Source organism: Mobula hypostoma, chromosome 9 (genome assembly GCF_963921235.1).
Source record: "Mobula hypostoma chromosome 9, sMobHyp1.1, whole genome shotgun sequence".
Taxonomy (NCBI): Eukaryota; Metazoa; Chordata; class Chondrichthyes; order Myliobatiformes; family Myliobatidae; genus Mobula; species Mobula hypostoma.
Window position 1 is genome coordinate 57197087 of NC_086105.1, and position 13874 is coordinate 57210960.

Genomic DNA, 13874 nt, shown 5'->3' on the forward strand with positions numbered 1-13874 from the left:
TGCCAGCATAAGTGGTGGATATGGATTTGAGTGTAACATTTGAGAGAAGTTTGGATAAGTACATGGATGCAAGGGTTATGGAGGGCAATGATCCAAGTGCAGGTAGGTTTATGCTGAAGACCAGGCTGGCACAGACTAGATGGGCTGAGGCTTTCTGTTCTATTGTGCTTTGTGATTCTATGAAAGAAATGTTAGGATAACACCTTCTTAATATCACGGAACTTCATTATTCCTTCATCATCTGTTGGTTTAGGTACTCGGCAAGATCTGCACCCTGGCGCTGTTCCCCACCTCCAACAACAACCACAGACTATGAGCAATTTCTTTAAACACTGAAACATGTTCTTATCATGTTGTGGTCTCCAGGATATGACCCAAATTGACAACATTATGTAAAGCAATGACTATATTATATGAGTTTATTGGCTGTAAAACATATTTGGTGTCACAAGGTCGTGTAATACACTTCCTAATTTCTGGTTGAAAGCAGCTGTAATCCTCGCAGCACCCACCACCTTTTACAGTACTCACACCGTTTTACCTCTCATTAACTCAGCAGAGGTGGCAAGCCATGTTTGTTATTAAAAACACTTCTACTAGATCTGTGACTATCAAAATGGCCACTCAGTCCCTCATGTTCATGTCAGCAGGACGAAACCATTCAGACTAATCCCACTCCCCAGCTCTCCATTTCTTCTCCCATTGCTTCCACAATATACAAATGACTTCCCTCACTCTTTAGCCGCTGAGTTACAAGGGGAGGCAATTATTTTTTGCACCACTACACCACCAATTATAGCACATAACGGAGAAGAATACAGGCCTTTCAGTCCACAACGTGGTGCTGCACTGATTAAACTGGTAACTAAATCCCATCTGCCTGCTGACGTCCACAATTCCTCTATCCTCTGCACATTGACAGCCAGAAACCTTTTCTCAGGGTGGAAGTGGATAATATGCGGGTATAATTTTAAGATGAATGGAGGAAAGTATAGAGGGGATGTCAGGGGTATATATTTTTAACACAGAGAGCGGTGTGTGTGTGTGGAATGCACTATTAGAGGCAGATACCTTAGGGATGTTTAAGAAACTCTCAGGTAGGTACATGGATGATGGAAAAATGGAGAACTATGTGAAAAGGAAAGGTCTGATTGATTTTAGGGATTGAAAGATCAGCACAACATTGTGGGCCAAAGAGCCTGAGCTGTGCTGTACCGTTCTATGTTCTGCCTTCTATTTATGTGCCGATTTCAGATCCTCTCGAACGCATTTACCGCATCTGCCTTCATCAACTCCTCCAGCAGCATATTTCAAGCATCCACCAGTCTCTGTGTAAAATGCCAATCTCCTTTGAACCTATCCCCATCTCAGCTGGTTATATTTTACACCATTTAATCAAATCTCCCTTCATGAAAAATAACATCTGCCTGTCATTTCAGAAATTATTTCTAATCCATTGCTTTCTGCTTGGTCTTTCCTCCACCCTGTAAAACATTAGATTTTCCAGCAAAATGTTTGATGAGCAAAGTACTTACTTATGACACGCATTGAGCTGATGTCAACCCGTATTCTGCGAAACACTGTGTATCCCGCTGCCAGGTAATCATTTCTGCAGGAGCAGTCCTCTCTTCTGTGTCCATTATAAGGACATTCATAAGGGTTTCTCAGCCTGAAGTAGAAACAACTGTTAGCAATCTTTCTCCCGCCCCACTGATGTCCTGGCCATCAGCTGACCTTTGCATTTGGAATTATTCAGGGCTTTTATAAATGACATAATCTGCCTCATGAGACAGCAGTAATGTGAGATATTCTTCAGATGCTCGATGTCTTGAGCAGCACAACAAAATGCTAGAGGAACTCAGCAGCTCAGGCAGCATCTATGGAAAGGAATAAACAGTCGATATTTCAGTCGGCTGTTAATTCCACTCCTTTTTTCTCAAAGTAAACTTTATTCATAATAACAATTATTTACAAGTATAAGCCATGTAATGCCTTTTCATTCTTTACATTGTTAGTCAATGCTTTCCGTACAGTTCTGTTACATTCCTACACCTCAATCACACTGCTGCCTCTCGTATGGCCCTCTGGGATGGTATACTATTACAATGACTAAGGCTCTTCCTCACCCACCCAGGCCATTTCACTCATGGTGAAGGGTCTTGACCTGGAACACTGTTTATTCCCCTCCATTGATGCTGCCCGACTTGCTAAGTTCCTCTAGCAATTCAGACTCAGTGCTTGCACACACACACACAGGTTTGTGCTCTCGAGCAATGATGGCGTGATAATGGCTCAGGCCAAACTCCCGATTATAATCTGTTAGATGAAAACAGTCACGCATGCCAATAGTATTATAGTAGGGTTACCAACGTCAAATGAAAGAAGAGCAGGTTCTTAACAATGAAGTTCTTTGGATGCCTGAGCCACCAACTTGCACACAACGACCACATGGTGTAGCAGTTAGCGCAACAGCGATACATCACTGGCAATCACCAGTCGAAGCTTGATTCCTGCCACTGTCTGTAAGGAGTTTTTGATTGTTTTCTCTGTGACTGCTCCAGTTTCCCTCCACGTTCCAAACACGTACTGTTAGTTAATAAGTTGTGGGCATGCTATGTTGGCGCCGGAATTGTGGTGGAAGGGAAGAAACTGTGCCAAAAGTGTTCAGTGTGTATCTTTGAGTTCCTGCACCTCTCCCCTGATGGCAGTAAAGCGAAGAGGGCATGGCCTGGGCAGTGAGAGTCCTTCAAGATGGATGCCGCCTTCCTGAGGCACTGCCTTTAGAAGATGCTTTTGATCGTGGGGAGGTCTGCGCCCGTGATGGATCTGGCTGAGTCTACAACCCTCCTCAGCCTCTTTCGATCCTGTGCAGTGGTGCCTCTGTACCAGGCACAAGATTCCAGGTTCAAAATCGAGATTCAAGTTTGTTTATCGCGTGTACATCGAAACATACAGTGAAATGTATTGTTTGCTTTAACTGGTTGTGATGCAACCAGTCAGAATGCTCTCCACAGAACATGTGTATTAATTTGCTGGAGTCTTTGGTGGCATAATAAATCTCCTCACACCCCTAATGAAGTATAGTTGTTGGTGTGCGTTCTTTGTGGTTGTCTCGATACCTTGGGCCCCAGATAGATGCACTTCGGTTTGTCTAAAACTTGTTGGTCTTGCAGTGTGAGGAGATGTTGGTCTTGCAGTGTGAGGAGAAGTCCACAAATGAATGCTGCCACCACATATTCCAGAGTTCAGCCACAGCAAAGGCTCCATCATCAGTATGTGGAATAGGGTCTTGCTGCCACAGAGCTCTGTGAGAGGGGCTGGGCCCTGTGTAACAGCTTCTCGGACCCTTCCCGGGGCAGTTGTTTAGGGAGTAAATATGAGTGGCATGGATACATTGTAGGAGAATGCATCAGACTGATGGACCGATGACAGCAGAGAAAGGATTTACTAATTCTATTACCTGTATACACTTGGAGGCCACTTTATTAGGTACACCTGCTTGTTACTGCAAGTATCTAATCAGCCAGTCATGTGGCAGCAGCTCCATGCAAAAAAGCATGCAGACATGGTCAAGAGGTTCAGTTGTTGTTCAGAATGGGGAGGAAATGTTACTCAGTGATGTTGACCGTGGAATGACTGTTGTAAGTGGATGGGATGGTTTGAGTATCTCAGAAATTGCTGATCTCCTGGGATTTTCATGCACAACAGACTCTACAGAGAATGGTGTGAAAAACAAACAAAAAAAAATCCACAGAGCAGCAGTTCTGTGGGCAAAAGTGCCTTGTTAATGAGAGAGGTCAGAGAAGAATGGTCAGACTGGTTCAGCAGACAGGAAGGTGACAGTAACTCAGATAACTACACTTTATAACAGAGTTGTGCAGAAGAGCATCTCTGAATGCACAACACATCATACCTTGAAGTGGAAGACCAGCAACAGAAGGCCGTGGACATGCACAAGAGCTACCTAATACGGTGGCCATTGAGGGTACTTCTCTATGACCCTAACCCCAAATATTTGGTGGCTACTGCCACACCATTAGATGACTGGAAGTCAGCAAACATAGATGTGATTTAAAGGCTTTTACAGATCTGGGCCTGTATTGATGGCTCTGGGTCCGTACTCGCCAGAGTCTAGAAGAATGAGGGGGATCTTATTAAAGCCTAACAAATATTGAAAGGCCTGGGTAGAGTAGAATTGAAGAGGATGCTTACAATGAAACCAGCGGTTACAACCTCAGAAAAGAAGTATCTCCCTTTAGAACAGAGATGAGGAGGAATTTCCTTAGCTGGAAGATGCTGAATGTGTGGAATTCATTGACACAGACGGCTGTGGATGTTGATAGATTCTTGATTAGCAAGGGAGTCAAAGGTTTTGGGGAGAAACTCGGAGAATGGAGATGAGAGGGAAAATAAACCAGTCATGATTAAACAGTGGAGCAGATGGCATAATTCTGCTCCTGTGTCTTACAGTTGTTTGTTTATAAAAGTTTGCAGAAATAATCCAGGTGATTACAAGCATGGATCAGTCAAAAATAGTTGGCATGGATATTTTAGGGGGACGTCCTATCTGGCCAATATAATGGAATGTTTCAAAGAAGTAAGGAAACGGTGTTTCTTGTCTACATGGACGTCTGTGAGACCCTGGTCATGACTGGAAAGTTAGAATCCAGGGTATCCAGGGCAGGCTGGAAAAAGGTACCCAAAGTTGGATTGTTGATAAAAGGCCAAGGGTGATGTTAGATAGTTATCTCTGTGATTGGAAACCTGTGACATAGGGATTGGTACTGGAGGAGACACAAGGGTCACAAGATATTGGAAATCCACGTCAACAGACACAAAAAGCTGGAGGAACTCAGCGGGTGTAGCAGCATCTATGGAGGGAAATGAACAGTCCATGTTTCAGGCTGAGACCCTTCAGCAGGACCAGAAACGAATAGAACAGAAGCCAGAATAAAAGGGTGGGAGGGAAACGGAAGACTGGCCAATCCTGGTGAAGCGTGTTGGCCCAAAATATCAACTATTCATTTTTCTCTATAGATGCATGCTGACCTTCTGAGTTCTTCCAATGTTTTGTATCTGTTGGTACTGGAGGAGATATGATTGTTAAGTATGCCATGACACAGTACTTGGCAGTATTTACAGTCAGCAAGTTCAAGGTGGGTTTCAAGTGAGATGGAAGGATCTGCAGAAGGAAGATGAAATCATGTGGCATACAAGTTAAAGGCTTGGCTCCTGATGGGGGAAACATTGACTTTCAAAGTGAGCAAAGAGCAGAGTTGATGCAGACACCTTATAAGAGACAAATCACAGAGGTGGGAACCCCTGGGACACTAGTGCAATTTGTAAATAAGCAAGGGGACTTTAAAATCAAAGGAATAACTAATGCTAGGACCTCAAAGAACTTTACACACACACACACACACACACACACACACACACACACAGGAGTGATGGGTGAAACATGATTAGAATGAGAATTATAGAATTGAAGACAAAGGAAGCAGGCCTTTCGGCCCATCTTGTCTATGCTAACCAGTGGGCACTATGTATTAAACTGAATTAAGCATAAGTTAGGATGATGGGGGCAGCAGTTCAGGTTGATCTGCACTTCCTGTGCTGTAGAATGAAGGAGGCTGCCACAGTGAACTCTGGAGACAGTAAAGTTATGGACAAGGGGATGTTGTGCTGTAGGAAGGCTGGCTTCCAGCTGACAGGCTGAAGGGAGGCCAGCACCACCTACGAGATGGTGCTCAGGACCAAACTCTGCAATTCAGTTCTCATATACAAACACACTGCTGGATTGCCGAACATGCATTCCTCAACAACGTCATTTATATCGTCTGGTGTCTGTTCTTGCTGTGGTCAAACAATGACATTAATATCAGATAATCAGAATTAGAATCAGAGTCAGCTTTACGATCACTGAAGCATGTCATAAAATCTGTTATTTCGTGGCAGCAGTACAATGAACTACAATAAGAAATGTATATACTGTGAGTTCTAGACACAGCAGACCAGCACATTTTGACCCAATTAAGAGAACATCCCAATTAACTCAATTTTCATGAGAATAGTTTAAAAGGTATAAAAAAAAGACAAGCTGAGTAACAAATTATGTATTTAAGGGAAACATGGAACAAATTAGAACACTACAAATAGTACTACAGAACTACATATAAAACTGTGTATTAGTTACTATTTGTTATTGATGGAGGAATTCATTCAGTGTATGCTGCCATGTTCTTTTGACTTACCATATATGAACAAAATCAGCAGCACCTAGTGCAGATAATGGACTGCCTTCATAAAATGCTATCGACAATTGCATCCTCCAAATCTTCATTTTCGTTGTAACATTCAAGGTGATTGTCGATACCTTCAAATTCTTCATAGTTCCTAACTTACTGAAGTAGTGGAATTGTTTCATTTTCACTTCAAGCCGTTTCTGGCATCTCCAAACGTGACTGCTTGAAACCGCAGCCAGCAAAACAGCTCTGAATTGCTTTACTGCCTATTTTCCTCCAACTGCCAGTGACAAAAATCATTGCTTTTGAAAGCAAAGACATGCTATTTCAAAACTGTTCACTTTAAGTACAGTGTAGTGTCTAATACAAGTGCGCGCAAATGACACTAGTTAGAAACTGTTCAGCAAGGCTGATGCCCCAATTGAGCGGCATATTATCCCAAATAAACAAAGGGAATCTTGGCAATTTTCTCAATTAGTTTTTGTTCTTTAAGAGTTGTCCCAAATGAGCAGCTGCACAATTAACTGGAATCTATTGTATTTAAATTAAAGAAATAGTGCATTAGGGTGCACTATGATCTCTTTAATGCACCGTTTCATTTTCTCTGTAAGTGTAACACTTTATTCTGCACTCTTGTCGTTTTTCTGTATTACGTTAATACAGTGTTTCAATGATTGGATCAGTATGAACACAATGCAGGACAATATTTTCACTGTACTTTGGTACATGTCTCAATAACTTGCATTTGTCTGTGATGCAAGAGGTGTATTTTAATGTTAGTTGGTAGTAAAGGGTTTGCATCATCCTACATAAGTGAAAGAAAGTACTGCAAATGCCTGTTTGCTTTTCCTTTGTCCCGACTGGGATGATATCCAAAACACTCAGATTACATGAACACAGAGTGAGGTGACATTTTGCCAGTAAATCAGTCAAAAACTTACCTGTATCCATAAACTTCAGAATAATTATCTGCCTCTCCGCTGGATAGTGTTACATATTCCCGAGGATAATCAGAATGCATTCCTGCACAGTATACCTGGAAGTCAAGGCATTAATATAATGACATTACAGTCCTGATTCTGAGTGAACAGTGATCAGTTTGTAGAGACTCATAAAGCATGGTAACAGGACATTCAGCCCTATTGGTCTCTGCCAGCCACAAAGCCCAACTATCTGGTCTCATCTACCAGTGTTTGGCCCACAGCCTTCTAAACACTTACTATCCACGTGCCCATCCGACTGTTATTATACTTGCCTCAACCATTTCTTCTGACACCTCATTCTATATATGACAACCCTCTGCGTGAGAATGTTGCCCCTCAAGATTCTATTTAAACTTTCCTGTCTCACCTTTAAACCTGTGCCTTCTAGCTCTGAAACACAAGATATTCTGCAGATGCTGGAAATATTGAGCAACACACACAAGATGCTGGAGGAACTCAGCAGATCGGACAGCATCTTTGAAGGAGAGTAAACAGTCGACACTTTGGGCTGTGGCTCTTCCTCAGAGCTCCTTCTAATTCTTGATACCCCAACCCTAGGAAAAAGACTGTGTGCATTCACACTATCTATGCTTCACATTCTGTACCCATCCAAGGAATGAAGTCTTAGCCTGTCCAACTTTTCCCTATAATTCAGTCCCTCATATCTTTGTAAGTCTTTTCTACATTGTTTCCAGTTTGATATCACCTTGCCTAGGGTGGGCAAAGAAAACCGAACACAACACTCTGAGTGTGGTCTCACTAATGTCATGTGCAACTGCACCATGACCTCCCAATCTTTATTCTGTACTCACTGCCTTGAATTGCAAAGGCCAGTGAGCTAAGAGGCTCTTCACCACCCTGTCTATCTCTGATGCTTCTTTCAGGGAACCATGCACTTTCACTCCATCCCTCTGTCCCACAACTCTCCCTCTCCCCAGGGCCCTGCCATTCACTAGAAGACACATTACCTTGATGAGTTTGCCTTCGATGTTTAGCAGGTACTCTCCATCCCTTTGCACTTCCTTTGTCTTCTGGATTTCACTGCAACTTGCTGAAACGCTGCCTTTAAAACATTAAAGTTTATACGTGTCATCCACAGGAACACTAGATCCAAGACCCAAGTTTATTTATCTCATGTACACCAAAACACACAGTGAAATGCATTGTTTGTGTTAACACCCAAAATACTTGAGTGTGCAGCATCAGGCATGGGACAATGTGTATCCACCTGGATGGGAGAAAAGGATGGTACTGGCACCTAAAGAAGGTGTTCTCAATGGTGGGGACTGGAGGCTAGTGCCCATGATGGAGCTGGCTGAGTTTACATCATCACCATGGTGTGTGTTGCAGGACATAATGACTAGCATACTCTTCTAATATATGGGAAAGTATTGCCAACAACTTATGGAGAAAGCCAAGCAGCTAAGAATTCCTGTCACACTCCCCTGTAATACGTAAGGACCTCTGGTATTTTTGTTTTCTGTGGGATTTAAGGAGAGTTCAAACTTTACACCCGAGACACATTTGTTATGTTTCTGTTCCGACATGAATTTTACGAAGTAAACATAGATGCCACTGCCTATAAAACTCACTACTGCTGTACCCTCCTTAGGATTTGTATACCTCTGTCAACCCTCACTAATTTTTATTGATTCTCCATGGAAAGCATCCTATCTGGATGCATAATGATTTGGTATGGCAACTGCTCTATATGTGACCACAAGAGACTGCGGAAAGTTGTAGGCACAGCTCAGCACATCACAGAAAACACATATCACCGAGCTCAAGGATAGCTTCTACACTGCTGTTAAAATAATATCAAATGATTCCCTGGTAAGTTATGACAGACTCTTGATCTCACAATCTAACTCATTATGATCTTGCACCTTATTGTTCATCTGCACTGCACTTTCTCTGTAGCTTTTACACATCATTCTGCGTTGTTACTGATTTACCTTTTCTACCTCAATACACTGTGTGATGATTTGATCTGTATGAATAGAATACAACATAAGATTTTCACTGTATCTTGGTACATGTGACAATAATAAACCAATTCCAGTTCCTTTCCTAATAATTTTATTAACAAAAGGTCTGTTGGTACACATTTCCTCATGAATAATATGTTCAGGGAGGCTGCCGGCTGTGGGAATTCATAAGCAGTGCATAGTTTATTGAACAATGAACTTGGTTTGAGCAGCCGTGTGGTCCTCATGTTTAGGACTTGTTCCAGCTCCGCTGCCTGTGAACCGAGACCACCAGCAGTCATTCTCTTATGGTATGGGCTATAGAGCAGCGAGAGGCTGCGACTGGCAGGGCTCCGATTGGACGGTCATTACCTCATCCTGCTGTGGTCACTGGCCGGCAGGTCAGTCCACTGCCCTCGCATTATGTATCGAGTTGGTTCTTTTGGCCAAGTACTTGTGTGGCAGGGAATCCGTGCTGGTGTTCTGTTCGAACACTGGAGGAGAGGGTGGGGGCAGGGACTGAATCAAACTCTTGCTCCCCCTCAAGCACAGCTTTGTGCAAAGCCCTCCCACAATGTGCGATTCAGTGACACGAAAACCTATAGCTTAGATGACTTCCTCGCAATTTAAAGGGTGGAATAAGAAACTTTCCAATTAGGTGGTGTACAAGCAATAAAAGTAATTAAAGACACGTATATAGCAACCATGCAGCAGCCAGATTTGGAACCAAACTACAGTAGAAAAGCATCCAGATTGCTGCTTCTTATTGTGCTTTTATTTCCTTCTAGTTTTAGCTTTCTTCATGCTTGCTTGTATGTTTAGTAACTTGTTGATTTGCTTCTAGCCCTAAATAATAGGTACTGCAGGAAACATACCAGCATAGATAGAAAATTAACTGACTGGCAGGAGGCAAAGAGTGGCAATAAAGGAGGCCTTTTCTGGTTGGCTGCCCATGACTAGTGGGGTTCTGCAAGAGGAGGTGTTGGGGTCACTTCTTTCATGTTATATGTTAATGACTTGGATGATAGAATTGATTGCGTTGTCCCCAAGTTTGTGGATGATAGGAAGGTTAGTGAAAGCCAGGTTATAGAGAGCCTGTAGAAGCACTCAGACAGATTCGAAGAATGAGCAAAGAAGTGGCGGATGAAATAGAGTGTGGGGAATTGTATGATCGTGCACTTTTGTAGGAGGAGTAAAGGTGCAGACTGTTTTCTAAGCTGGAAGAAGATTCAGATATCAGAGGTGCAAAAGGATTTGGAAGTCTTTGTGCAAGATTTCCCTAAAGATTAACTTACAGGTTGAGTCGATGGTACAGAAGGCAAATGCAATGTTAGCATTCATTTCAAGAAAACTAGATTATAAAAGCAAGGATATAATACTGAGGCTTTTTAAAGCATTGGTCAGACTGCACTTGGAATCATTGTGAGCAGCTTTAGGCCACTTATCGAAGAAAGGATGTACTGGTGTAGGTAAAGTGATTGGTGGAAATGTACACAATTAACAACCACCGATATTGAGCTGGGGTTCCTTTTAAGAGACTGGTCTAACATGACAATGTAATTACATAAAGTACTTTCACCACACTTTGTGTTCAGTGATGGAGTATAAAATTGAGTTGTTATGGTTTTTCTTAAACATAAAGTGTCTCACATTATTAAACCCGCTGATAAGGGGGGTGCTGTTGTAGTCTGGCGTACTGACCTCTACCTTGCCGAGGCACAGCGACAACTCGCGGATACCTCCTCTTATTTACCCCTCGATCGTGACCCCACTAAGGAGCACCAGGCCATTGTCTCCCACACTATCAACGACTTTATCCGCTCAGGGGATCTCCCATCCACTGCTACCAACCTTATAGTTCCCACACCCCGCACTTCCCGTTTCTACCTCCTACCCAAGATCCACAAACCTGCCTGTCCTGGCCGACCTATTGTCTCAGCTTGCTCCTGCCCCACCGAACTCGTTTCTGCATACCTCGACACTGTTTTATCACCCCTTGTTCAATCCCTTCCGACCTATGTTCGTGACACTTCTCACGCTCTTAAACTTTTCGATGATTTTAAGTTCCCTGGCCCCCACCGCTTTATTTTCACCTTGGATGTCCAGTCCTTATATACTTCCATCCCCCATCAGGAAGGTCTCAAAGCTCTACGCTTCTTTTTGGATTCCAGACCTAATCAGTTCCCCTCTACCACCACTCTGCTCCGTCTAGCAGAATTAGTCCTTACTCTTAATAATTTCTCCTTTTGCTCCTCCCATTTCCTCCAAACTAAAGGTGTAGCTATGGGCACCCGTATGGGTCCTAGCTATGCCTGCCTTTTTGTTGGGTTTGTGGAACAATCTATGTTCCGTGCCTATTCTGGTATCTGTCCCCCACTTTTCCTTCGCTACATCGACGACTGCATTGGCGCTGCTTCCTGCACGCATGCAGAACTCGTTGACTTTATTAACTTTGCCTCCAACTTTCACCCTGCCCTCAAGTTTACCTGGTCCATTTCTGACACCTCCCTCCCCTTTCTAGATCTTTCTGTCTCTGTCTCTGGAGACAGCTTATCCACTGATGTCTACTATAAGCCTACTGACTCTCACAACTATCTGGACTATTCCTCTTCTCACCCTGTCTCTTGCAAAAACGCCATCCCCTTCTCGCAATTCCTCCGTCTCCGCCGCATCTGCTCTCAGGATGAGGCTTTTCATTCTAGGACGAGGGAGATGTCTTCATTTTTTAAAGAAAGGGGCCTTCCTCCACTATCAACTCTGCTCTTAAACGCATCTCCCCCATTTCACGTACATCTGCTCTCACTCCATCCTCCCACCACCCCACTAGGAATAGGGTTCCCCTGGTCCTCACCTACCACCCCACCAGCCTCCGGGTCCAACATATTATTCTCCGTAACTTCCGCCACCTCCAACGGGATCCCACCACTAAGCATATCTTTCCCTCCTCGCCTCTCTCTGCATTCCGCAGGGATCGCTCCCTACACAACTCCCTTGTCCATTCGTCCCCCCCATCCCTCCCTACTGATCTCCCTCCTGGCACTTATCCGTGTAAGCGGAACAAGTGCTACACATGCCCTTACACTTCCTCCCTTACCACCATTCAGGGCCCCAAACAGTCCTTCCAGGTGAGGCATCACTTCACCTGTGAGTCGACTGGGGTGATATACTGCGTCCGGTGCTCCCGATGTGGCCTTTTATATATTGGTGAGACCCGACGCAGACTGGGAGACCGCTTTGCTGAACATCTACGCTCTGTCCGCCAGAGAAAGCAGGATCTCCCAGTGGCCACACATTTTAATTCCACATCCCATTCCCATTCTGACATGTCTATCCACGGCCTCCTCTACTGTAAAGATGAAGCCACACTCAGGTTGGAGGAACAACACCTTATATTCCGTCTGGGTAGCCTCCAACCTGATGGCATGAACATTGACTTCTCTAACTTCCGCTAGGCCCCACCTCCCCCTCGTACCCCATCTGTTACTCTTTTTAATGCACACATTCTTTCTCTCACTCTCCTTTTTCTCCCTCTGTCCCTCTGAATATACCTCTTGCCCATCCTCTGGGTCACCCCCCCCCCCGTCTTTCTTCCCGGACCTCCTGTCCCATGATCCTCTCGTATCCCCTTCTGCCTATCACCTGTCCAGCTCTCGGCTCCATCCCTCCCCCTCCTGTCTTCTCCTATCATTTTGCATCTCCCCCTCCCCCTCCAGCTTTCAAATCCCTTATTCACTCTTCCTTCAGTTAGTCCTGACGAAGGGTCTCGGCCTGAAACGTCGACTGCGCCTCTTCCTATAGATGCTGCCTGGCCTGCTGCGTTCACCAGCAACTCTGATGTATGTTGCTTGAATTTCCAGCATCTGCAGAATTCCTGTTGTTTTTGTCTCACATTGTTTTATTTATGAAAACCTACATTGGTGACCCTGAACACAAGCAAATCTGCAGATGCTACCTGGACTATTCCTCTTCCCACTCTGTCTCTTGCAAGAATGCCATCCCCTTCTCGCAATTCCTCCGTCTCCGCCGCATCTGCTCTCAGGATGAGGCTTTTCATTCCAAGACGAAGGAGATGTCCTCCGTTTTTAAAGAAAGGGGCTTCCCTTCCTCCACTATCAACTCTGCTCTCAAATGCATCTCTCCCATTTCACGCACATCTGTTCTCACCCCATCCTCCCGCCACCCCACTAGGAATAGGGTTCCCCTTGTCCTCACCTACCAGCCCACCAGCCTCCGGGTCCAACATATAATTCTCCGTAATTTCCACCACCTCCAACGGGATCCCACCACTAAGCATGTCTTTCCCTCCCCCCTCCCACTTTCCGCAAGGATCGCTCCCTACGCGATTCCCTTGTCCATTCGTCCCCCCATCCCTCCCCACTGATCTCCCTCCTGGCACTTATCCTTGTAAGTGGAACAAGTGCTGCACATGCCCTTACACTTCCTCCCTTACCACCATTCAGGGCCCCAGACAGTCCTTCCAGGTGAGGTGACACTTCACCTGTGAGTCGGCTGGGGTGATATACTGCGTCCGGTGCTCCCGATGTGGCCTTCTATATATTGGCGAGACCTGACGCAGACTGGGAGACCATTCCGCTGAAAACCTACGCTCTGTCTGCCAGAGAAAACAGGATCTCCCAGTGGCCACACGTTTTAATTCAAAGTCCCATTCCCATTCTGAT

At 44.5% G+C, this 13874-nt stretch overlaps 1 protein-coding gene across 3 annotated transcripts in view; it reads right to left on the bottom strand.

The window, feature by feature from the left end:
• LOC134351744 (A disintegrin and metalloproteinase with thrombospondin motifs 20-like) overlaps window positions 1-13874 on the bottom strand; it is a 697549-nt gene that overhangs the window by 41679 nt on the left and 641996 nt on the right. For all 3 annotated transcript variants that reach the window (XM_063058346.1, XM_063058347.1, XM_063058349.1), the window contains 3 exons: window positions 8197-8291; window positions 7187-7281; window positions 1536-1669 (listed from right to left, as the gene is read on the bottom strand). In XM_063058346.1, the coding sequence (XP_062914416.1) occupies window positions 1536-1669; window positions 7187-7281; window positions 8197-8291 (324 nt within the window). The remainder of the gene's footprint in view (window positions 1-1535; window positions 1670-7186; window positions 7282-8196; window positions 8292-13874) is intronic.